Source organism: Miscanthus floridulus, chromosome 1, assembly GCF_019320115.1.
Source record: "Miscanthus floridulus cultivar M001 chromosome 1, ASM1932011v1, whole genome shotgun sequence".
NCBI lineage: Eukaryota > Viridiplantae > Streptophyta > Magnoliopsida > Poales > Poaceae > Miscanthus > Miscanthus floridulus.
This window is the reverse complement of record NC_089580.1, coordinates 193,311,930-193,337,436: the sequence shown is the minus strand read 5'-3', so window position 1 is coordinate 193,337,436 and position 25,507 is coordinate 193,311,930. Positions and strand designations below refer to the sequence as shown.

The 25,507-nt window shown below is 46.3% G+C and overlaps 2 protein-coding genes and 1 long non-coding RNA gene across 3 annotated transcripts; all 3 read right to left on the bottom strand.

The window, feature by feature from the left end:
* Window positions 1–525: 525 nt before the first annotated feature.
* LOC136507324 (uncharacterized) lies at window positions 526–5,056 on the bottom strand. The gene is made up of 2 exons (XR_010771742.1): window positions 4,210–5,056; window positions 526–1,050 (listed from the first exon to the last, which is right to left on the bottom strand). It is a non-coding gene; the product is annotated as an uncharacterized lncRNA (long non-coding RNA).
* A 4,655-nt stretch (window positions 5,057–9,711) lies between these two features.
* Window positions 9,712–12,779, bottom strand: LOC136552526 (pentatricopeptide repeat-containing protein At3g23020-like). The gene is made up of 2 exons (XM_066544094.1): window positions 12,489–12,779; window positions 9,712–12,328 (listed from the first exon to the last, which is right to left on the bottom strand). Exon 2 carries the CDS (start codon window positions 12,305–12,307, stop codon window positions 9,929–9,931), a length of 2,379 nt encoding a protein of 792 aa, XP_066400191.1. The 5' UTR covers window positions 12,308–12,328; window positions 12,489–12,779; the 3' UTR covers window positions 9,712–9,928.
* Window positions 12,780–14,155: 1,376 nt separating this feature from the next.
* On the bottom strand, window positions 14,156–22,479 carry LOC136552516 (probable 3-ketoacyl-CoA synthase 20). The gene is made up of 2 exons (XM_066544090.1): window positions 21,552–22,479; window positions 14,156–15,305 (listed from the first exon to the last, which is right to left on the bottom strand). Exons 1-2 carry the CDS (start codon window positions 22,326–22,328, stop codon window positions 14,469–14,471), a joined length of 1,614 nt encoding a protein of 537 aa, XP_066400187.1. The 5' UTR covers window positions 22,329–22,479; the 3' UTR covers window positions 14,156–14,468.
* Window positions 22,480–25,507: the final 3,028 nt, after the last annotated feature.

Sequence of the window (25,507 nt, the reverse complement as noted above, 5' to 3'; positions counted from 1 at the left end):
GCCCTTTTTAGTTTCTTTTGCAAAAATTTACACGGTATCCCATCAAATATTTATACACATGTATAAAATATTAAATATAGACTAAAAAATAACTAATGGTATAAATTACGACTACTTTACGAGACGAATCTTTTAAGGCTAATTAGACCATGATTTGACAATATGATGCTAGATTAATTAGACTTAATAAATTCATCTCACGATTTACTGACAAATTATATAATTTATTTTATTATTAGTATCCAAAAACCTCGTACGATACCCTCATTTATTTTATTATTAGTATCCAAATACCTCGTACAATACCCCATATAATACCCGATGTGATGCCCAGAACTTTAAACAAGGCCTGAGGTCAAGCCAAGGCATCGTAGTCTCTGATTGTTTTATCTGCAATGTCGTCATCGACACTGTGCTGTTGAAATGCCTACATTGTCCTGTAACAAAAGGAGATCCTGTGGAGGAAATTGAGTCCCCTTTTAAGATAACCACATCAGAATTGTATAGCACTGAGTGACACGATGATTCTGGAATCAAGATTACATTACATTACGAATTTTATATAAGCATTCAGTCCAATCTCCATTCTACTAAATTGGTTCACAGGGGGCAGTGGCCAGGCACAACCACCCATCTCCAGTCTATCTTGAGCACGCAGCACAAACATGGGACAGTAGCTCACCTTAGGGGTCGAGCAGAACAAAATAAAAAGCGTTGTCAAGCTTTGCAGAAATGAGGAGAAACTAAGGGTGGTAGTAGCGTACTATATATAATAGTTAGCTATCACTTGACCTCAACTTGATGGAGAACCACCCGGATGAGCTCATCAGTGTTAGTGTGGAGAATAGTTGCAGGAGTAGTTGATGGGCACGTGCAGACGAATGACTCCTCTTGCGCGGGGTCGCTGCGTTGGGGCTTGACCTGAGGGGGTCCTCAGGTTATCTTCTCCAAGACCAAGTAGAGAGCAGTATGTACAACGAATCCCTCCGGGATCTGAAGTTGCCATTCCCTACCATCACCAGCACTCGCTCCACTCTCCATGGCCTCACCCTGCAAACGAGAACCATTATCTTGTTATTGACCAATCGTTTTTGTGAAAGACTGCAGCAATCCTTGTAGTTGAGAAACACAAGCAATGGTAATATTTGCAGCCATTACATGTTATGCAGTCAGCATACAGGATCAATGCGGGCAAACAAGAAACCTTCAGCAAATCACAAATGATTCACAAGAAATATGACTTTGCTCAGCCCTTGTTTAGTTGGGTGAATTTGGATTTTGGGGCTACTGTAGCACGTTCGTTTTTATTTGACAAATAGTGTTTAAACATGGACTAATTAGGCTCAAAACGTTCGTCTCGTAATTTCCCACCAAACTATGCAATTAGTTTTTCTTTTCGTCTACATTTAATGCTCCATGCACGGGCCGCAAACATTCGATGTGACAGGTACTGTAGCAACTTTTTGGAAGTTGACACCAACTAAACACGCAGACAGTGGGGCCCAACTAATTTATTATACACACAGAAGCACCAGTAGATGAGTACTGGGTCACTGCCAAAAATAAATTTCCTACAGTAGATGAATACCAATGATAAAATGATAGCCTGCACTTACTGGGTCACTACACATAACTTCATGCTGGTCCTTTCAACCGGGAACTTAGCAATCATTGTCCTAGGACACATAACATCTCATCTACAACTCATTTTGGAAGGTAGACCACCAATGCAATTCTTCATAACTTATAACATTTTAACCCTTTCCTCACTCAAATTTAAAATTGGTAGAATACTCATCACACAGTTTAAATGGGTAGAATACTCATCAAAATTCGTACCTATAAATTTAAAATGTTGATGTGTCACTAGCTGACTTTACTCTCGAAATCACATAAAAATACAGATGTGAGATACTCCTATGACAAACATAATGAAAGGGAATTGATCCAAACATTTTGGCAGACAAAAGAACAGTAACACCTCAATATAGGGCATCGGCTGACTAATCTGGCAGTCCCATAAGGAAAGAAACAAGTCCCAGGCAATTCGAGCACCATTACTTACCCACCCTTGAATTCATTATTTGAGGATTGTTTATTTAATTTGGCAAATGTTCAGTAAAGGGGGAGAGGGGGCAAGGGGAGCAAGGGCAGAGACAGAGCAGTGTCGAGACGAAACAGAGAGCTGGTGATACTACTCCTACACAAGTACCACCCGGGTGGAGGGCAGGAGGGTAACTTCCAGCCACTGTCTCGACAGTCAGCAACCTTGCATCTGTTTTACACTTGTGCCCCCCCGCCCAGAAACCTCTACAGCACCATCGTTTGCTCAAACACTACCTTTTCATAGGTGTATTGATGCAAAACAATCTCTACCAGGATAATTATGATTTATGAGCACCACAGAATGACATAAACAAATAAGTGCCTGTTTAGTTCCCAAAATTTTGCAAAATTTTTCAAGATTCCCCATCACATCGAATCTTTGGACGCATGCATGAAACATTAAATATAAATAAAAAATAAAACTAATTACACAGTTTAGACGAAATTCACGAGACGAATCTTTTAAGCCTAATTAGACTATGATTGGACACTAATTGCCAAATAACAACGAAAGTGCTACAGTACCATTTCCCAAAAAAAAACACCAACTAAACAAGGCCTAAAATGCCAAAAATATCAGTTCATGAGAACAAATTTTTAAAAGCAAAATTAGTTGCCTAAATGGACAGCAGGTGATAATATGTTTTGAGATACCTTCAGCAGTCCAAGAGGGACACTGTAAAAGGTCCAGGATGCGGCAATAAAAAATGTATGGCCCTAATTCTAAGAACGTACAAGAGATGAAATTCATAATATATTAAATCGGTAATTAAATGTAGCACAATACACCAAGAGTGGGAATAAAACAAACACCACAAACACCCTAAGGAATCAAATATTACCTGCTCCGAATGCATAAGTTAGATACAGTCAATTTTCAAGAGTCCAAGATTCAGGAACTTGATAAAAGTTCAAAAGTTCAACTAGACACTAGTATAAATCAGTGTAATAGAAAAGCAGCAGTTATAAAATGTCATATGTTCAACTACATGACTAAACAAGATTGGCATACCCAATATAAACCCCTGAGATAATGTTTCATTTAATTTATGAGACAATAGCGAGCACCTAAAATCACCATACATAGAAATAGCCTAGAGTCATCTAAGTTTCAAGCTGGACTCTATTATAAACTTCCATGCAATAACACTAACTTCGCGTCTATTCTGATGTCAACTAATGAAGCTAGCTCAAAAGCAGGCCCACAAAAGGTGACATTTGAACATCAATTCTCCAGAGCTTCCTAGTGTAAATTGGCATCTACTACAAGACTACAACAACTCATCTGTTGGTAAAACAGCCACTCAACTTACCCAGTCAGCTAAATAATCACTATATACTATGCTTGTACCCACAATGCACCCTGATCTAACTTTGATAGGCAATTACTGTAACTCCTACAATTCAAAGATGTGGACTTCTTACTAGATGCTACAACTCTCTTATAACCATCACCAAATTGACTACAGAGCATCCACCACACCCTAGTGAGAGCTGTTTATTCAGACATCCTTTCGAAAAAACAAAACTGTTAATGACCACACTGTGCTCCCAAAGAAGTATAGAATCCAACAGCCACTTTAAGGACATGGAAACAGAATCACCAGGTGGCTTTTCATAGAAGAATATATATATTGTGGTAATAACAGAATATTGAACTATAGTATCAGTCACAGGCCACTCGAAACTTATCACATTTTTTCCCACATTCATTAGCCAGTATCCGAAAAATAACACCCACAAACCAGAAAACTCAACTTGAGCAGCAAAATCTGAGGGCGGCAGCATTCTATCAAGTTTGGTGGCCTCGCTCCACGCCCTAAAAATAATGTAACAATAATCCAATACCCCAATCTGCCACACCATTTTCGCATCAAACAACACAGAAAAAATAAAATCCCCCAGAACAAGGTGACAGGGAGGGGAAACATCGACACAGAAACGCTGGCTACCAAGCCAAGTAGCCAATACCCCTACAATGACAGCCCGCAGCACTAGACAGTAGACAGGACCCCCAAAAATACAAGCATAATACAGAAGCATTCGATCATGAGGCGACCAGGACACGTGCTAGGGCGAATGAGGAGCGACGGATGCGCGCACCTTCAAATCGATCGCGTCCGGTGACAGCACGATCGAGCCGAGCGGGCCGGCGACGACGAGGTTCGGCGGAACTGAACCGAGGTGGAGCGCGGCAGGGGCGTGCTCGGATCGATCCCGGACGACGCCGCGCTAAGCGATGGCGTCCCCGAAGCTAGGCGAGGCGAGCACGAAACCCTAGCCCCGCAGGCGGCCACATGCCCGCCCCGCGCCCGCGGGGGAGAAGGGGGGAAAGGGGGCAAGGCAAGGGCAGAGGCAGAGCAGTGTGAGACGAAACAGAGAGCTGGGTGATACTACTACCCCTCCACAAGTACCACCCTCCCCTCCGGATTTCCCGCGCGAGCGCGGCGCGATGGTTTTACTCTCCTGCCCCGGCGCAAGGCGACAAGGGCAACAAGGGCGGGGGAGGGCAGGAGGGTAACTTCCAGGCGCCGCCTCGGCAGCCGGCGACCTTGCTTCTGTTTTACACTTGTGCCCCCCCGCCCAGAAACCGATGGGGCCCCGAGCCCGAGGGGTCTGCTCTGCTGAGCTGCTGGCCCAGGAGCCAGGGGGGCAGTTGGGCAGAGCAGAACACGCGAACGGGGCGGGGCGGTGCGGAGACGGCGAGAGGCGAGCGGGCGGCTAGCGAGCCTGCCCGCCGGTGAGGAGCGCCGCGCGGGTGAGTGAGAGTGGAGCGACACCGACACGGATGCGGAGGAGGCGCTGGGATCGAGGCGGCGGGGTGTCTTGTCAGCGACTGGAGACGGTGAGCTGTGAGATGATGGTTTGTTTGCGTGGAGGAGGAGCGAAGGCCGAAGGAGCTCAGCTCAGGTTGACGTGGGCTAGAAGAGCAAGCTGGCGCTGCCATGCCTGCGACAGCCGGCAAGCGGAGCAGCAGAGGAGGCGTAGCGAGCAGAGCATGCGGCAACCGGGGTCCAGTTTAGCTCCCTTCCAAAATACTAAATTTTTTAAGATTTCTCGTCACATCCAATCTTTAAACGCATGTATTAAGTATTAAATATAAATAAAAAATAAAATTAATTATACAGTTTAGACGAAATTCACTAGACGAATCTTTTAAGCCTAATTAGACTATGATTAAATACTAATTACCAAATAACAACGAAAAACTCTATAGTATTATTTTACAAAAAAATTCGCAAAAAATTTCGCCATCTAAACAGGCCCCGGATGTGGGGGGTGGAGGGTCAGCCACTGGGCCTGAAGCCTGGAGCCAGTGCATGCGCCCTGACGGGATCGCGAGGCCAGACTAGCCATGATGCGCTTTCGATCTCTCAGCATCCCGGCTGCTTTTTCTGAGTTCTGAAGCAGCAGCAAGTGGCGCCTCGCTGGCCTGTACGCTGTACAGTACTACTGGCTGGGCGCATACTGCGTGGTACATCAGTCATCAGGCTATCAGAGGCAGCAGCTTCTGCCTTCTGGACCCCCTCCAGAAACGTGTGGCCTTCAGAGGCCGTGTTTAGTTCTTGAATTTTGAGAATTTGACCACTGTAGCACTTTTATTTTTATTTAACAATTATTGTTCAATCATGAACTAATTAGGCTTAAAATATTCGTCTCGCAATTTTGGTTAGTTTTTTTTCGTCTACATTTAATGCTCCATGCACATATCACAAGATTCGATGTAATGACTACTGTAACACTTTTTGGAAAAAAATTTGGGAACTAAACAAGCACAGTCATCAGAAAATCATGAAGGCACGAGGAGATGATCCACTATAATTAGAGGAAACAAGAACAGGCCAACTGGCCATTGGCCAAGCAAGGATACAGCACAGGACATGCGTCCGTCTTTTTCTTAGATAAGAGAGGAACGTGTACAGAGATTTGTGTACATACTCTGTCTGCAAGATTGCAAGAAAAGGCGGCAACACGGTAAGGTGCAGAGCAGGCGGCCATGATTACAATTTCAGGATCTCAGCGTTCAGCAGGGCCCATGCTGCATTGGCAGTTTGGCGCCCTATCACAATCCGAGGTCTCTGTAAAAGGTGCAACCTTCTTTAGCCCTGTTTAGTTCCCTTCCAAAATGCCAAATTTTTCAAGATTTCTCATCACATCGAATCTTTAGACGCATGCATGAAGCATTAAATATAAATAAAAAATAAAACTAATTACACAGTTTAAACAAAATCCACGAGACGAATCTTTTAAGCCTAATTAAACTATGATTTGACACTAATTGCCAAATAAGAACGAAAACGCTACAGTGTCGTTTTGCCAAAAATTTCAGCAACCAAACTAGCCCTTAGTCCTCCAATTCACATCCATTGCAATGGCATGCGGTGTCATCTCTTCTCACAAGAGAAAAACCCACATTACCAGCCCTCACAAAAATGAGGTTCCTTTACGGCAAGGATTTTGATATCTTATGGCCAAGCACGGACAGAACTTGATACCTGATGGAAATCTCTCTCACCAGTTCATCGGCAGCTGATCAGATGTATCCGCCGCCTACATGCATCTCTTGGCCATAATATATGCTGCTGATCTCTCTAAGTTGCCACTCGTGCAAACAACTTCCACTTTGTCAGCCCCAAGTGGTTCAGAATTGCTTGGCACCAAGCTCATCCAGTATTCGTATTTATATTCCCCAAGGCATGGTTGCGCCCACTTTCATTCCGTTGCACCATCCATCAGGTTGTTCTGAATCCGAATGACGGCCAATGTGCGCCAAAACTGCAGAAAACAAGAAACATGTCACTAGTTAGAAATTTGTTGGTGCTACCCTTGTGAAATTTAGCCTATAAAGATTTTGTATCCATCAGATTGTGAGCTGCACTGGGTACGCCAGATTGTGAGCTGCAGAGAGTAAACTTGAGGTAATCTTGACTGGTCTGATCACTGGAAGCCACAGGTGTTGCAGAATTTCAACTATGAACTCATGCTTATATATAGGGAAACATCACCGGGCCTGGTGCAAGCGGTAGAGTCTTACCGCCTGTGACTGGAAGGTCCTAGGTTCGAGTCGCGGTCTCCTCGCATTGCACATGCGAGGGTAAGGCTTGCCACTGACACCCTTCCCCAAACCCCGCACAGAGCGGGAGCTCTCTGCACTGGGTACGCCAGATTGTGAGCTGCAGAGAGTAAACTTGAGGTAATCTTGATCACTGGAAGCCACAGGTGTTGCAGAATTTGAACTATGAATTCATGCTCATATATAGGGAAACGTCACCACATGGTAAATGCCCTAAATTCAGAACAAAATGTCAGAAAAAATGCCCTGATTATGATTACAAGAGTTTTAATTTACATAAAAAGCAGGTGGTAATGGAATACAAAAGGAACACAAAAGTGTTACTTATTAATAATGATACGTTTCGAGGAAAAAATACACAAAAGTGAATCTTCGCACCAGGCTCAGCAGTCAACACCAGTACACACAGGTTTCCACTTCAATCAAACAATAAATTACAACCTCTGCGTTGAACTGCCAAGAGTTACATGCACAATGGATGCGGTTATGTTTAGCAACTGACAATAAGATATTTAGCAGTAGAACTCTGAAACAAATAAGATAATTCCACAGGTACAAAGATTTAGAGTGTAAAGCAAGAAATATATAAATAAGGCAGGGCCTATGAATTGCTGGTAGCAACCAAAAACAGACAAGCATCAAAGCCCACCAACTCTCCAGATTGCACACCTACATCAGATATCAGCTTTTGCCACATTGGCCAACCAGAAAAAATAAGTATGTGGCCATGGCGCCTTGCCACTTAGAGTAGGACATGCTAAAATCGCTGGTGATTTGAAGACTTGAAAACAACTCTCAAGCTCTGATTGATCAGATTTATGACACTAACTTCTAATATGACGAGTGAAAGTGTGTTTTTCTGAAAGATAGAATGCAGATGCACTTTAGCCATGAATTGTCATTTTCATGTTACTTCATTCACTTCTGACTTTACAATTTATTGAATATAAGTAAGCCATAAAAAGGGACTGATTACAACCTCATAGTCAGCTAATTTTGTTTTGGATTTCACTCAGATTTTGGGCCAATAGATAACTAACATGTCATTATGTACATAAAAAATTGACTACTTCCTAAAAGCATTTCAGTCAGGCTTTCAGATCCCACCAACAATCTCAAATGTGACTGCAATTTGGTCCTAGGGCACAAATGTTACTAAAAAAACTAACCCAGGCCGTGAATCAACATGCAATCTGACAATTCTACCTATTAATATAATAACTCACAGTTCTCCTGAGTATTGGAGAAAAAAAAATTGGTACGAGCACAGTAAATCTTACATAGCAGGCAAAATTGTAACAAAAAAAAATTAGATTTCTTTTTCTCTGTCCATCAATTACTTTTACCAATTAGAGAAAAGACACAAGTCCTGTCTTCAACATACTACCTCCGTTTTCAAATATATGACATTTAGATCATAGATTAAAAACAGAGGGAGTACTATCTAATTCTGTGGTTATTTGTTTTGGTAACTATTTGCAAGAACCGGACTAAATAAGACATCAATATCAAAAGCATGTCGCCTAAAATGTCTCAAAGAGGAAGCAATAGTGAAAAGATTATAACTCCTACAAGGTAACTAATAACTATATAGAATCCTAAAGAATAGAAACACACTTACAACCAGCATGATTCTCCTACTGGTTAGCCATGACATTAGAGCACTATTTACAAAGGCATGGAACTTAACAAAGTACTCCAATACAAACTCAACACCCCTGAAATGAAAATACCACATCTGAAACCAAATAACCATGGTATCTCTAAGAATACCACATTACCTATGTGCTTGAAAAGCAAATATACAGAACATATTTCCTGAAAAGACAAACAAATATCGCAAGAGGAAAAAAGACACTGAAAGGGCAGTGCTCAAAAGAAAGTTTGGGTGCTTGCTGGCCTTCCCAAACCAGATCACCCATGGGCCATGGCAGAAAAGCCAGAAAACTGCTGAAAAAGGAAGAAAAAAGACAACGACCTGAACTTGTAAGAAAAAGAACAAAAGGCCCACAAACAAACAATGGAAGAATCAGCCCACAACAAAAAATGAAGACTGAGGGAGAAATGAGTGCATGGGGAGAACAACAGTGAAAATCATGGAATAGATCGTTAGGACACAAAATCGACTGAAATGACAAAGTTAATAAGCCAACTAATGTTTAGCAATTCCATACTGCATATTTTTCAGGACAAAATTGTCAATAACAGAATAGGACACTGCAGAAAGGTGGGGTGCCATCATAGAAAATTTATGTTGCCAAGTAAGATGTAATGCAAAAATGAAATGAAGTCACAACAGGCAGAACTTATAAAGACACTGCAAAGTTGGACATTATCATCAGTACTGAATCCCTTTTGTTGAGGTCAGATAAGGCAGTTCAATTTTTAGTAAAAGCATGGGTTGCGAAAGCATATACCTTATATTCTGGTATGTAGACCCAGAGAAGCAAAAAAGTAACAAAGCTCACCTGCAGAAGATTTCAGCAGGATCCACACCCATGTGAAAATGATTCCTATGAATTCACCGTGCATCAGCCAATCAACTATCAACATTCTTTTTCTCAAAGATGGTTCACCCCATTCTGTGTACAGTTCAGTAGATGGATCATCACTAAAGTGTATCTACATCTAAGATTTCAACCATTTGAAATCAGTTCGGAAGTTACTTGCTTTCTTGTACTCCCTTTTCTACTCCTACAATTGTTAATGTCAAAAGGATGTGTCCTTGTAGCAGATTGACCAATAATACTATGTTTGAAAAGAATTTGCACTTGATCTTACAGCTGAAGATAGTGCCCTGTACCACTGACACAAGCAATCATGAGTGTTATTTCTTCTTAACAATTCCAACTTTCTTGTCTCATTCTTTGTGACTCCACTTCTTACTAGAATAACCTTTAGTGCCTGGAATGTTGCATCATTTGGTGGTGTGTTCGATGCCAACATCTTCTTAAATATTTTAAGAGCCTCCTCTGTTCGTCCACCAGATACATACATTTGGATTACAGAATTGTAGCTTAGTAACTGAGTTAGAAGTCCTAAAGCTTGCATTTCCTTGCAAATCATGTGAGCCACATCATAGCGACCAACTTTCTTGTATATACACACCATCATTGCATGTGAGAATTCATTGGCAATTCCCCTAACCTTCAAACCTTCAAAAACCTCGCTTGCTTCCTTCACCATACAATGATCACTATAGAGATCAATCATGCAATTAGATGCATAAAGGATGGCAATGGTATCCAATGATTTGAGTAACTTATATGTTTCTCGGGCCTCTGCCACATACCCTACTTTTGTGTAGAGCTTTATCAAAGAATTGTAGATCGTAACGTTCGCATATAAACCATCCTTTTTCATTAAACCAAAATATGCTGAAGCTTGTTGGACATTTCCAACTTCAGCATATGCATCAATTAAGATAGAGTAGACAAAAATATCAGGACGGACCCCTGACATGATCATTTCTCTAAATAGGTATTCAGCCATTCGTAGATCACCATTCTTAGCAAAGCTACTAATTACCACAGAGTATGGGATACAGTCTGGCAGCAATTTCACAACTTTCATTTTTTCCAAGTAGTAAATAGCCTTCTTTGGCAGTTTAGCAGTTGACAGAAGTTGAATGAGAGAAGCATATGTCACGTAATCAGGCAAAATGCCATACCTCTCCATACCATCAGCTATCTCACATGCCTCATCAAGCTTCTCTACCAACCCATATGCTTTGATCATAACATTGCATGCAGAAACACTGAGCATCTTCTTCTTTAGACAACATATAAAAGCCTTCTCTGCAAAAACTATGTATCCTTTCTCTCCAAATGCATCAATATTTGCAGAAAAGCATTCAGAATTCATATGGTGATGGAACCTGTCAAACCAACGCCAAGCTTGCTCAAGCATCCCAACATTTATATACATCCTTGTCAAAGCTGATTGTGTGTATTCATCTACCACGAAGCCCCTCTCATCCATTTCCTTTAGAAGGGCTTCCGCTTTAGTGACCATGCCCCTGATAGAGTATCCATATAAGAGTGTGTGGCAGCTCACAACATCTGGTACCAAGTTTTCAGCTTTCATCTTCCAGTAGTAGTACTCTGCAATATCAATATCATTGCTTTCTCTGTACAGTGCGATCAGTATATTGTAAGTCCTGGTGTCAGGAAAGCACTGGAATTCCTCCATCACTCGAACCAAAGAAGCAACTTGTTCCATTTTGTGGTGCTTACCCCAAACATGGATCATTGAGTTAAATGTAACAACACTTGGCACAACACCTTCTCTCAACATTTGGTTGAACGTATCTGATACTTTCTCAAGATGACCAGCCTTTCCATAAGTATCAATCAAGGTGTTGTAAGTATACAAGCTGCAGTGAGGACATCCCTCCTTCCTTGTGATTGAATCCGAGGACCACCTTTCGAAGAAAAGCTCAGCTGTTTCATACTCTCCAGCCTTCTTATGCGCCTGCATCACAATATTCATAGTGACCTCGTCAGGCATCAAACCACGCTTGCACATGTCCCCAAGCCATAGCAAAGCCACCCATTCTCTCCCCCCTTGACAACAGACATTGATCAGCGTACCATACGTTGAGTTGTCCGGCGCCACACCAAAGGAATGCATCTCATGCCACAGCCTAAGAACGAGGTCCCACCTCCTTGCCTTCCCAACAGTATAGAGCATGACATTGTAGTGAATCACATTGAGCTCATGGCCCCGCTCCCTGCGAAACCAGTCAAAGATCTCGACTGCCCGTCGCCAATCTTTCTGCTCCTTGAGGATGATCGTCCTCTCCCTGTTGCTCAGGGTGTCCTTCCACGCCCAGAGCGCTTCCCCAACGTCCCGGACATGCTCTAGTGCCTCCAGCATTGCCGGCAGCGACCCACCATAATGGACCCAGTTGCCTTTCTTCTTCTTCTTCCCTCTGACAGTCTGTTTGGTAACCGTGCATGGAACTACCAACTCTGGGCAAATTTCAACAGTCCTAGCTGGCGCAGAGACTGCTTTAATCTGGAAGTTGAGAACATTCTCTCTCCAGGGCGCCGGAGCTGTAAGATCCGGCAACGGAGTCCGTGGCTGAGCGGGGACATGGAGAAAACAAACGCACGGGGTCAGCATCTCTCCCTGCTGTTATTCACCCTGAAAAAAGAGTGCAGTCACAGTGTCGTGTCGTTAAGCATCTGGGAACAGATACAATAAATTCCATTCGAAATGGAAATCTACCGGCGTGAAATCCCCTACATCAAACCTAAAGTTTTGGCTCAAAATATTCGATTCTTATTCTAAACTTTGAACTCACCGTGGTCGGCGCGGGTTCACGACCCACGCGACGGGCTGGCGGCGGCGAGGAGCCCGGACTGCGGAGTAGGTGGTCTCTTTCACCGCTAGCTGGTGGCGAAACCTACGAGGCGCAGCTGCGGCTTCGGTGGTGAAGGCAAGTGCAGCCCCGCCGCCCGCGGGACGGGGTAGGAGGGGAGCAGGAGCAGGAGCAGGCGTGGAGCAAACACCGCGCGTCGGCCGAAGGCAACAAAGGAGCCCTTCCCCCTAGCAGGCTAGTACGCCTAGGGCTGCGGCAGCGGCCAGCCCGCCATTGCTGGGGAGAGAAGTTTTCAGTGCTGGGTGATGGGCTCACAATGGTAAAGGCTTGATAAAAACAAGCTGGGCTCGTTGTCACTTCTTGACAAATAGGCCCATAATGGAAGCCCACTAAGAGCCCAGCATAGCGGCGCATCAAGCAACCGAGGAATCGAGCTGGACTGCTGGAGCAGCCCGTTTTCCAGGCTCAGCGGAAAGGTCGGGGTCGCTTGGCCTGGGTTGCGGACTAGCTGGTTGCAAGTCGCAAAGATAAAAAAACACGCGTACTCCTTCCGTCCCAAAATAACTGTCGTTCTGGTTTTTTAAGAAATAACTTTGATTAATTTTATATAAAAATATATTAATATATATGATACACAATTAATATCATTAGATAGATCTTTGAATCTATTTTTATAATAAATTTATTTAAAAATACAAATGTTGCACGTATTTTCTATAAAATATAGTGAAACTTACGGCATACGTAAACCCAAAACGACAGGTAATTAGAGACGGAAGGAGTAGTCCCAAAAAATATCTAGATTCATTCTAAAACAACAGTTTTTTCTTTCACAGGGGAGTACATATTTTTATTTAGAAATCAGATTCTGTACGATAACTAGACGCGGTCGTTAGTTTTTTTCGATCACGCAAAAGATTTGCACGTTTTTTTTTTTTGTATTATAAGGGAGAATTGTTTGTTTACAGCACGCCCTTGAGGCGCTCCAGGAAGTCGAAATTGTTTTACAGCTTAGTATTGGCCCTCCCTAGAATAATATCGGTCATGAGTTTAAGTTATCCATGTTAAATCAATCAACACTATCATATCTAATTTCTGAAGCCTTCAAATACCTTTTTGCTAGGCGTCTCTATCTATATACACGCAGTTCAGTGCTGAAAGATGCTCCCAATGTCCCCCTTTCTTTCTCCCTCCCTCCCTTGCCCCCGCCTTCCGACCAGATGGAGTATACAATTTATTCTTGACACTGTCTATTGAATGTCTGATGGTATTTTACTCTAACCTAACCTATGTCACAGTGAGATCCCCTTTTTATCTTTGTCAGATATGCTTGGCGGTTCCTCATAACACGCTGCTCCACTAGTTGAACCACGTCCAGATAGGCGACCTCTTCTCTTTGCAGCGTGCAAGGATTCCAGTGGCATTATGGCAATGCCGGTTGCCGATGAACGAAGGGTGTGTTGCAGATACATGGCGTATCATTTGGCTAGTTTCATATGCAGCTTGTTCTCTATTGCGTCCTACTGTTCGTATGTACAAAGTCGGATTGCTCTGCACATCCTTCCTTCGAATATGTTCTGCGTAGGATAGCACATCCCTGATTTCCATCCGCCAACACACTCAACAGTCAACAATGCTCTCAAGTCCATTTACCCATGACGATTTACACACTATTAATTGTAATTCAAGTATAGGAGTACAAGATGAGAAATAATGCCCTGTGTATATATAATAAGGCTGCCCGGGCAGACGGCACTAGTACAAGCGCACGCACCCAGGCATATGTAGCATAATAAAAATGCAGAAGCAAGCGGCCTGTTCGCTGGGTATTTTTCAGCCAGAACAGTATTTTTCTCTCACATCAAACTAGTCAACAGTAATAATTCACGAACATATACGATCGTTTCAGCTCCAGCCGAACAGGCTGAAGATTGGCGTAGCAGGTATCACGAGCAACATTGGCTAGGCATGCTGGCCGTTGGTGGACGCTGCCTGCTGGTCGGAAGAGGCGAAGGGCGACACCTTGGGCACGTGCACCGGCAGGTCGTGGATGTCGTCGGCCCAGGGGTTATTGGTCTCCCGGCCGGCGTCGTCCACCGTCCGGAGCGCCCTCCAGACGGCGCTGTTGCACTTGAACCCTGACCCGAAGGCGATCTGCCAGACGCGGTCCCCCTTCTTGATCCGTCCCTTGGCCTCGCAGTAGGCGAGCTCGTACCAGAGCGAGCTGCTGGAGGTGTTGCCGAAGCGGTAGAGCGTCATCCGCGACGGCTCCATGTGCCAGGGGCTGAGCCCCAGGCTGCGCTCCAGCTCGTCCAGCACGCCGCGCCCGCCCGCATGGATGCAGAAGTGCTCCAGCGCCAGCTTGAAGTCCGGCACATAGGGCTTCACCTTCACCTTCCCGCCGGCGACGCGGCGGAGCAGCGCGGCGCCCAGGAACCGGAGCTGCTCCGACAGCGGGAGGACCAGCGGGCCCAGCGTGGTGATGTTGGACCGCAGCGCGTCGCCGGCCACGGACATGAGGTTCTTGGAGAGCGAGACCCCGACGTTGCCCTCGCCGTCCTCCTCCTGCGTGACGCACGCGTAGCTCTCGTCGCTGGCGCCGCCCCGGTGCGTCCGCACCGTGTGCACCAGCCTGTACTTGGCCCGGGCCCGGTCGGCGCGGCGGTTGGAGAGCAGCACGGCGGCGCCGCCCATCCGGAACAGCGTGTTGGTCACCAGCATCGGGCGGTGGTTGCCCAGGTAGGCGTTCAGCGTGATGTTCTCCGTGCTCACCACCAGCGCGTACGTGTCCGGGTGCACCTGAAAGGCAACAACGACATCATTTTATCTTGTACTACTGCTGAGAGCCTGAGACTGAGAACAAAGCTGCTGCGGGAAGGCAGACACGTCACTACTGCACTCCTGCGGCCTCCGTGCATTGATTGGCATAGGTATGACGCTGTGTGTTTGAGTTTTTCATCCTTATTGGTTTCTGGTTTCAGCCAGCCCAAACCAACCAACCAACAATGTTTTTTTCTTACAACAAACCAGCACCAGCCAGTCCAAACCAGCCTAAAAAAATCAACCAGCAAACAAGCCGATTGTTATCATCTGCTACCGATAAGAGGAGGCAGAGCCAGGGCCATGGCGCCATGCGCTGCACGTCTGGAAGAGCGGTGCTGGCGTGGTCTACAATCAATGCACATTAGGAAAGTGCTGGCACAGGATGTCCAGTGCTTGCAGCCATTTTTGACCAAGAATCGGAGGGAGTAAAGTAGAGAGGGAAGCGGCACAGGCATGCAGGCCAGTCCATGCGCCCAAGCCATGTAACATTCATTAGGGCACTCTCAATAGAGAATTAAGGCCTGGTTTAGTTCCAAAAAGTTTTTCCAAAAAGTGCTACAGTAGTCATTACATCGAATCTTGCGATACGTGCATGGAGCATTAAATGTAGACGAAAAAAACTAATTGCACAGTTTGGTTGGAAATCGCGAGACGAACATTTTGAGCCTAATTAATCCATGATTGAATACTAATTGCCAAATAAAAACAAAAGTGTTAAAGTAGCCAAATTCCCAAATTTCCCCCAACTAAACAAGGCCTCATGGTGGTTTCTATCTCTATCAAATGAGATGCCAACTCAGCAAAATGCTGAAATGGCAGCTTAATTCATGAAGAAAGAGATGAAAAATAGAAGAAACCGTTTCTTCAAGAGGAAATGAAGTTGTCTCTTGAATCGATGCACGAAGAAACCGTGATTTCAATGTTGGGAAGAAATGGGTCGTTTCTATCAAGTTGCGGCGCCTGTGATGGTTTGCCGGCCGCCGCGGCACGCTCGCTCGCCAACGGCCCCAGCGCTTACCCTGCTGGCCGCGCGCTCGCCCACGCCGCCGTTGCGCTGGCCGCCACCACGCTGGCCCGCTCCCTCGCCGGCCGCCACCATGCTCGCACGCACCGCCGCTACACGCGCTAGCAAGCAGCCACCGCGCCAGAACAGCGCCAAAATCACGAGGCCGCGGCGCCGGAAGGGGCAGGACAAGAAGGCCGTCGTCATCTACTAGGGCATCCAGTCGCGGAAGATCGTGAAGGAGGTGGTTCTACTTCAGGCTGAGCACTTGATCTGCTCTACACATTGCAACCGCCGGGTTCCAATTTGTGATGATCGTCGTTTGATTGTTCGCTATTCGTTCATATGCATCATGTACGTACGTGCAGCCATAGGACACGTATAGAGCGGACACGTCGATCGACATGAAGAAGCACCACGAGCCGCCGGCAGCCGCGCGCACTCGCCTGGGCCGCCGCGCACCCGCCAGCCACCGCACGCGCTCGCCTGCGCCGTCGCGCGCGCCCGCTGGCAATTGCGCATCTTCGCCCACGCCGCAACGCGCTCGCAGCTGCTCTCGCCAGCTGAGCTCGCCCACGGTAGAGTACCAGAGGCGAGAGCATCCATGGTAATCGGTGGAGAAAGAGAAAGAGAGAGAGAGAGAAACACACATTTATTACGCGAAGAAACCTGCATTGTGGGGATAGTTTCTATAGACGGAATTTTGCTGACGTGGTCACTACGGAAACCGTGCGCAGTGTCTACCGTTGGGACTGCCCTTAGAAACTTAGTAAAATGTGAACTAATTTAACTGGCATGCAAGGCATAGTTACATTCTTTTTTTAACAAAGGTAGTATACTGTAACAACTGGAGTAATATAAACGGTACCTATTTCGTACAGAAACGCTTGAGAGTGAGTATAATAATACATATATTATCATCATCACTTCATCAGTCACCCATCGAGCAGAATGACAATGCAAGCAGCGTACTAGTAGGCAGCAGGTACTACTGCGCTCTGAGACGACGTGCCAGCTGAGAGCCGTGCAGTGGTGCAGGAGACATACGTGACAGGGACACGACGTGACGATTTGAGAATGGAGAAAAAAACAAATAAACAGTACTACTGTGACGCGTGCTGCAGTACCTTGCCGCTTTAGCGTCCTCACCATGACCTCACCGTCAGTACAAGGCCTAAGATTTGGGAGAGTGACGTGACGCTGCGGCAAACATCATCATCACTGCGTGCTTTCCAGGCCGGTCAGCGAGGCCGCACACAGCAACCGAGCGGTCTCTTTCGGTCTCTTTCACAGTCCATTCAAGTCGATCCATGTCGCGCCGTGATGGATGGCGCGGCCCTGCCGCGCCAAGATCGGTGACGCGGCAGGCCGAGCCACGTCAGCGGTCAGCGATTCCGGTCGTCGCCACGTCGGCCCTCTACCACGCCACCATGGCGCGGCCAAAAGTGTTAGTTTTAAAATAAAAAAAACCGATGATGTTAAATTTAAAATTAAATTAAAAAAAGGGTTAAAATTAAAAAAAAATTGCTGACAATTGGAATGGACAGCGCAGTGGAGCATGCGTCTATTGGGCGTTAAGCTGGCCCACGCTGCAGAAATGGGCTCGGGCCCTCAAGTCTCACTTCCCAGGCCCTCCTCCTACGTCCGATCGCACGGACGACCTGTGTTTCCCATGGGGCCAGGCCATGGCCATGCATGGTCCTCCAGTTCTCCTAGGTTGTTCTTGTTCATCTGTGGATGGAACACGCAATGGTCCTCCTAGCTGCCGGATCGGCACTCTGGACCAGTTTCGGTAGATGCATCTCGCTTTGGATGATTGGCTTGCTTTTTATGCCGGACGCGTCAGTACGTATGTCTACGGACGGCTCCGGACAGGTTTTTTTTTTTTTGAGGACAGGTATAATAATGTATGCGAGTATATGTCCTTGGGCCTTCTTGCCATGGTAGTGCCATCGATCGCCCTGTTTGCATGGCTGAAAGTACCGTTGGCTGATTTAGTGTGGGAGAAAAATATTATTCGTTGGCCAAAAAGTACGACTTATAAAGCAAACAAGTCCAAACAAAACAGGGTAATGCACGTATCTACCTTATTAACACACCCAGCCTTACCATATTATTATAATAACAAAGTTAATGATGAATGAATAACCATTTCTACATCCTTGTTGTTGTTGTTGTTGTCACTAGTCGGTTTCTATATGACTATATGGTTCGTTGGCACAACGGATGATGTAGTAGTAGTACTATAATAAATAAAAATATATCTCCGGCGCCTATACCTCGATCGATCGATCTGTCTCATCTCAACTCTAGTAACCTTTTGTCTTTGTGTCAAACTTCCCCGGCTTGCTTTGACTGTGTCTACCGACAGATATGTAGACATCTACTGTGCCCAAAGGAAAGGTGCTATGAAGACAAATTTTATGGTGGATCTAATTAAACTAAGGCCCCCATTTTGGTGAAGCTCTAGCTCTACCATGCACTGTACTAAGGAGCTATTTTTTTATCTCTCCTCTTAAAATGAGCTAGAATGCTGTAGGGCTATTATTTTTTTGTTTCACCGATCTTGGTTCTTTTATGCACCCTAGGAAGGAGCTAGAGACGTTTGGGGCATCTTACTAATTACTATAGGCTTAGTTAAAGTTAGAGAAACGTCTTCCTAATTACTATAAACTTGACTAAAGTTAGAGAAAGATTGATCGACTGATATCCCCAGGACCAAAGCATATCTGCCTTTTAGAATGGAGATATGTACAACAGGTAATCGTCTAGCGAAAAATCAATGGACGGCCTCAAAGTATATTGACATTTTTAAGAGCATGATGCAATGATAAGTGCTGGTTGAGGCCACAGAGGTTGCCAATGCAAACACTGTAGGCCATCCCAAAGAATGGCCTATATATGGTGTCGGCGCTAGCTAGCTTTTACAGTAATTGGCTCGTGTGCTCATAACTTGACACTAGGACTAGCCTGTTACTTGTTACTCCAGTATAGTCCTAGTATTATATATAAAAATAAACAGTGACAATAAAACCAAATCTGTCACCGGCATGCTACAGTAAATGCCAGGATCGGCCTTCAGTCGAGCTATCCGATACGGCCTGTTCGCTTGTTGGTTTCAGCCAGCCAACAGTGTTTTTCTCTTACAATAAACCAGCACCAACCAGCCCAAACCAACCCAGAAACCAACCAGCGAACAGGCCGATGATCACTAGCTATGAACTATATATATTTCACTCGAATTAATGATTCGTTTTGTGTGACAGCTCGGTCACTAATCATGCTCGGTCTGTGTACCTAAATAGTTTGGCAAGAAATTTAAAAGACCAAGAAGAAGAAAGGGACCTTGATGGTGTACTGGCTGGGACATGCATGCATGTAATCCTACCTTCTTGAAGATTACTGTGATAAATAATGCCGTCATGCATGGTGATGGTGCTGTTCATCTTAATTGCTGGCAAGCATGTCAAGTGCTCGACCAATGGCATTCCTCTCATGCATTCCGTACTTACGCCATGTTCGCTTGGCTTATAAGCCATACTTTTCTCAGCCAACGAACAATATTTTTCTTCCACAACAAATCAACCAACAGTACTTTCACACTAGTAGAGAAACGACTTTTGACCCACTTCGAAATTTGGCTTTAGTCCCGGTATTTTTCGTGTCCGGGACTAGAGAAACATTTAGTCCCGGTTGATAACTCCAACCGGGACTAAAGGTCCCTGTCCAATAGCTACTGCGACAGGCTTTTGTTGCTGGGGACCTTTAGTCCCAGTTGGAGCTACCAACCGGGACTAAAGGTTAACTTTTACTCCCGGTTGGTCCCTCCAACCGGGAGTAAAAGTCTACTCCCGGCTGGAGGCTCCGTCCGGGACTAGAAAGGAACCTTTAGTCCTGGTTGCTGTCTCCAACCAGGACTAAAGGTCCCCTCCTATATACAAGAACCGTCCTGCCCGCTGAGCACGGGTGTCTTCTCCGTCCACACAGGTGATGAACTTGTGCAGCTTCTCATTTTCTCTCTCGTTACCATCTGCTAATCTCTAGTTTTCCCCATCTGTGTAGATCTAAAATATACTTTTGGTCTTGTAGAAGCTGTGATCTTGTAGATGTGGAATCGGAAGCCACAACCGAGGCAGATCAATCAGCCAGGTGAAGATTCATCCATCTCGTGGTGGTGATTCAAGCAGATCCAGTCTGTGCGGAAGAAGGTTCAGGCGCAGCAACCCCTGCAGCCGCCAGAGAAGGCATTTCTATTTTTCCCTTTCCATTGATTTTTGTAAGAATAAATCCATGCAGAGATGCGGTGAATCCATCTGGTTCTTGCTAGTTAGTGCGTCCTTTCTTTAGTATATATGGACAAATCATTGCAGGTGCTTCGTTTCTTTCATCTAGGCAAGATGGCTATGGAATAGATAATTTTTTTGTTAACTAATATATAGGAAATCTTTAGATTTGGCATGTGGTGTTAGAATTTTTTTTGTTGACAAAATTAGCTAATAAAGTACATTTGTATTCCAAGCTATATTAGTTTATTATATTACTAATTTTATCTTTCTTTTGAACATTTGCATTTGTTATTTTGACTATCTGATCATGAAGAATGAAAGACAAGGACTGTCTCGTCATGAAGAATAGAAGGCCAGCTGTTGATTTTATAGTGGCTGGCTGTTCATTTTGTAAAAGCTAGAAGCTGATAGTATATTGCTCTAGTGCTACTGTTTTAGTAAAAATTATTAAGCTTCTCGTGTACTTGTGATGATTATTCAAATATTTTCTAGTGAGAATGTATACGGGGCATTTTGACTAACATGCGGCTGCAGTCCAAACAGCTACCACAACTTTTTATCGAATATTTATAACAATAAACTAAAACAGCCATATTATAACAAAAAAAATAACAGCTACCATATTATAACATTTATAAAAAAAAAGAAAATATTTAGTCCTGGTTGGTACCAACCGGGACTAAAGGGCCGGCCCACGTGGCTAAACCGGAAGGTCTCTTTAGCCCCGGTTGGTATTTAGTCCTGGACGAGAAACCAGGACTAAAGGAATGGCCCTTTAGTCCTAGATTCGTGCTCCCGAAGAAATTTCCCAACCAGAATTATAACTTATTTCTGTACTAGTGTCAGCCAGACACCCATGCTAAGCGACACGTACCAGAGGTATGAGGTCAGGTCAGTCAGTGTGTACTGTAGCTACTACTACTAGGTAGGTACCTGAAGCAGGTGTTTGGCGAGGTCAATGGCGATGATGCCTGCGCTGCAACCCATGCCGCTGAGGTTGTGGGTGACGACGTTGTGCCGGAGGCCGTAGCGGTTGACGAGCAGCGACGTGAAGGACGGCGTGGGGCTGAAGAGGCTGGAGTTGACGATGACGACGCCGACGTCCGCCGCGCGCACGCCGGTGGTGCGCAGGAGGTCGTCGACGACGCCGAAGACGACAGCCTCGGACTCCTCCCTGGCGGCGCGGAGGCTCATGTCGACGGGGACGGCGAGGATGGAGGCCGGGAAGTGGGTGGCGTCCCCGACGCCCGCGCGCTCCAGCATCCGCGTCTGGAACGCCACGCTCTCGTCCGTGAACCGCCCCGCCAGCGCGAAGTGGCGGACGGACTCGGCGCGGGTGGCCCGGTGCGCGGGGCCCGGCCTGTACGCCGCCAGGTCCACCAGGTACACGGGCCGCGGGCGCGACGCCACGTACACGCACGCGCACGCCGACACCCCCGCCAGCGCCGCGGCCACGAGGCCCGCATCGGCGCGAGCGCGCGCCGCCGCCTCGCGCAGGAGGGTCCCGGCGGCCGCGAGTGGCGGCAGCGGCACGGACGACGGCGGCACGAGCTGGGCCGCGGCCACCACGAGCGTGACGGCGAGGAGGTGCGGCAGGCGGCTGACGAGGCGGTGGTACAGCAGCCTCGCGTGGTTCAGCGCCGCCTGCCGCACCGTCCGAAACAGCTCCCGGTCCATGGCGATGGAGGACCGATGCTGCTGGTTCGCCATGGGGATTAATGCTAGCGTAGCTAGCTAGGAGTAGCTCTGAAGCTCAGATGTGCACGTGTTGCTGCTTGGGGGGCTCTTGTTGATCGATCGAGACCACCACGTACGTGCTCGTGCTGTTACTGTTAGAGAACGAAGCTGCTAGCCAGTGTGAGCTCTGAGCACTGAGCAAGTTAAGGTGTGGGGAGTCCCGGCGCAGCACGGCGGATTTATAGGCGCGGGATGGAGAACACGTGTGCGAGTAATGGCGCGAAGAAGAAGCTGCTGCTAGTGCTACAGCTAGCTGTTGCGGAGGTAGCGGTTAATGGGCGCGCCCATGGCATGTCGTTCCTTGCTGACGACCTGACCTGGGGTCGGGCGGGAGGCTTCACCGAATTGGCAGGCCCATCGCCAGGGAATTTTTTTTAGTTTTAACACATTTTTTTAAATTAATTTTAAAATTAACACTGTTTAAAATTTTTTCACATCTAACACTCTTGGCCGCGTCTATTCGTACGGCGCAGCGAATTAAAGCCACCGCGCCATACATGGGGCGCAGCGAGACTACCAATGTGGCAGCGACCAGAGCCGCTGACCGGTGACGTGGCCAGCTCTGCCGCGTCACCGATCAGGGCGCGCCGGGCCTGCCGCGCCACGCATCACGGCGTGGCAGGCCCTTGTATAGGCCGGGCCTCTCTCTCTCACGCGACCTATTAGAAGCACAGCCACCGCCCTGCCCGCCGCCCACGCACGCCGACAGCCTATCGCGCCCGCCGCGCCACGCCCGCCGGCCGACCGCCGCGCCCTCCGGCCACGTACGATGGCCACCCGCCGCGCCATGGATGCCCGCCGCGCCCGCCACCACCCTCACTGCCGCGTTGCCGCCCTCACTGCCGCGCCCGCCATTGCCGCCGCCACCCTCACTGTCGTGTCGCCGTTGTACACCGCTTCCAACTGTCGCACGCCCCTCTCTCTATCCTGTGTCCACCCGCCACCGCCGCCGAGGCCAGCGCCTGTGCCTCCCCCGCGACCACCCGCCTCCCGACTCGGTCTAACGCGCCGCCGCCGCGAGGACGAGAGCATACTACAGCCACGAGGACGAGGGCCGCCGCTGCCGCAAGGACGACAACACGCTGCTGCCGTGAGGTACCCCTAGTGTATTTGTTGATAGAATCGACATTGTTAGTATAGCAAGTTAGTATAATAAGTAAAGTTAGTATAGTTAGTAAAGTATAGTTAGTATAATTAGTAAAGTTAGTTTAGTTAGTATAGGCAGTATAGTAAGTTGGTATAGTTAGTAAAGTTAGTTAGTTTAGTTAGTACAGTTAGATGAGTCTAGTTAGTTATTGTATTTAGTATAATTAGTTGTTGTAGTTAGTCTTGTATAGATGTTAATATTAGATTAGTTAGTATAGTTATAGTTAGAATATGTATTAATATTTTTATGGACAGTACGTACGATGATTTCGACGACTTAAAGTTTCTTGAAATGCTTTTGTAGATGGATTATTGTGTTAGAGTTTTTTACGGAGGAAGTGTTAGGAGAGAAGATGGTATGTTTGAGGATATAGAAGAAGAATTGGAATGGTTTGATGAACCTCCTAGCTTCAACGACTTTTGTGTCCGTTTGAATCCAAAGTTTTACGGTGATTTCACACTGAAGGGGAGGTTTGATACTGGAAAGACTAGGGCACACTATGTCCTAATGCTCATGCGCGACCCTGGTCACTGGTCCCGCTACACTAGGGTGGTCCAAGGTTCTAATGTGCCCATGGCTAAGGTGGTGGTGGATAATGGGTATAGGATATAGGGTGTCCTGGATGGGCCATCCATTGACGGTGTTGGAGGCAATGAGCAAGAATTGGGGGGTCGAAGGGGAAGCAACTTAGGGTGACATGGATTTGGACGGTCAGTTGACGCAGGAGCAGTTTCATTCAAGTCAAGTAGGTTGTATAAACAATGACTTCGATGTGAACGAATTCAAACTAGAAGAGGAGGAGCAGGAGGAGGAGGACATGATCGATGATGTAGTTAACAGTGATTCGGACGATTCAGATGATGACTAGGGACATAGACATGCTATGCCCACACCGGTTGATGCCATACCAGTACTTATTCATGGTATGCCATTACCAGTACCAACTAAGGTTTTGCATGCTATCTAGGCTCAGATTAGACTAGTCATAGATTTATCAGCAGATGATACCCCCTATGATTCATGGGGCAGAATTAGCGAAGCGCAGCAGTATGTTCCACCACCATCTTACACAACGACTGAGCTTGAGCAACTAAGGTCAATGAACATACCTTTCAGGGATGTTCTGAACTATAGGGATATCAGCATGACGGATATGGCAGTTTGTGACACCAGTCTCCAGATGTGTAGGAAATAATTGTATGGCCATGAGAAAGAAATCCTTAGGAAGGGGATGATATTCAATACAATGTCAGAGATAAAGCTCTTCCTTCAGGACTATGTTGTGTATCACCATAGGTCGTACATCATCACTCATTTGGACCAGGAGTTGAGGTACCACGTGATATGCAAAAATGGTTGTATGTGGAGGTTAAATGCATGAAAGAGACTGAGTGATGGCAAGTGGAGGATAAGTAAAGTTGTAGAACCCCACACTTGCCTAACAAATAGGGGAAAGGAAAATCATCAGCACCTCACAGCACGTTACCTTGCTCGTCATATATTGGGGCTCATTGATGACAATAACGATATTTTGGTGTCTTCTTTACAGCAGTCTGTGGGGGTATTAACCCCTATACCCTTACGGCTAGGCTTGGGCCAGCCCGAATCAGTGGGTCCGATCCACCAAAAGACGACGCGCGGCTCGGCCAACCTGATCGGAGTCCCACGCAAGGAGTCAAGACAGATTTGGCGATCAAGCAAGATCCTGATCGGTTAGAATAGGAATCCTTATCCGGCCACATATGGCAATTGTAACTGGCTAGGATTAGTTTCCAGATCTGTAACCCTACCCCTCGGACTATATAAGGCGAGCAGGGGACCCCTCTAAAAACATCTCTCATTGACATACAACAATACAATCAGATGTAGGATGTAGGTATTACGTCTTCTTGGCGGCCGAACCTGGATAAAACCTCGTGTCTATCTTGCGTCACCATCTTGTTTGAGGCTTGCGCATCTGTCTGCCGACAATCTACTACCTTGGGTATACCCCTAGGTAGACTGC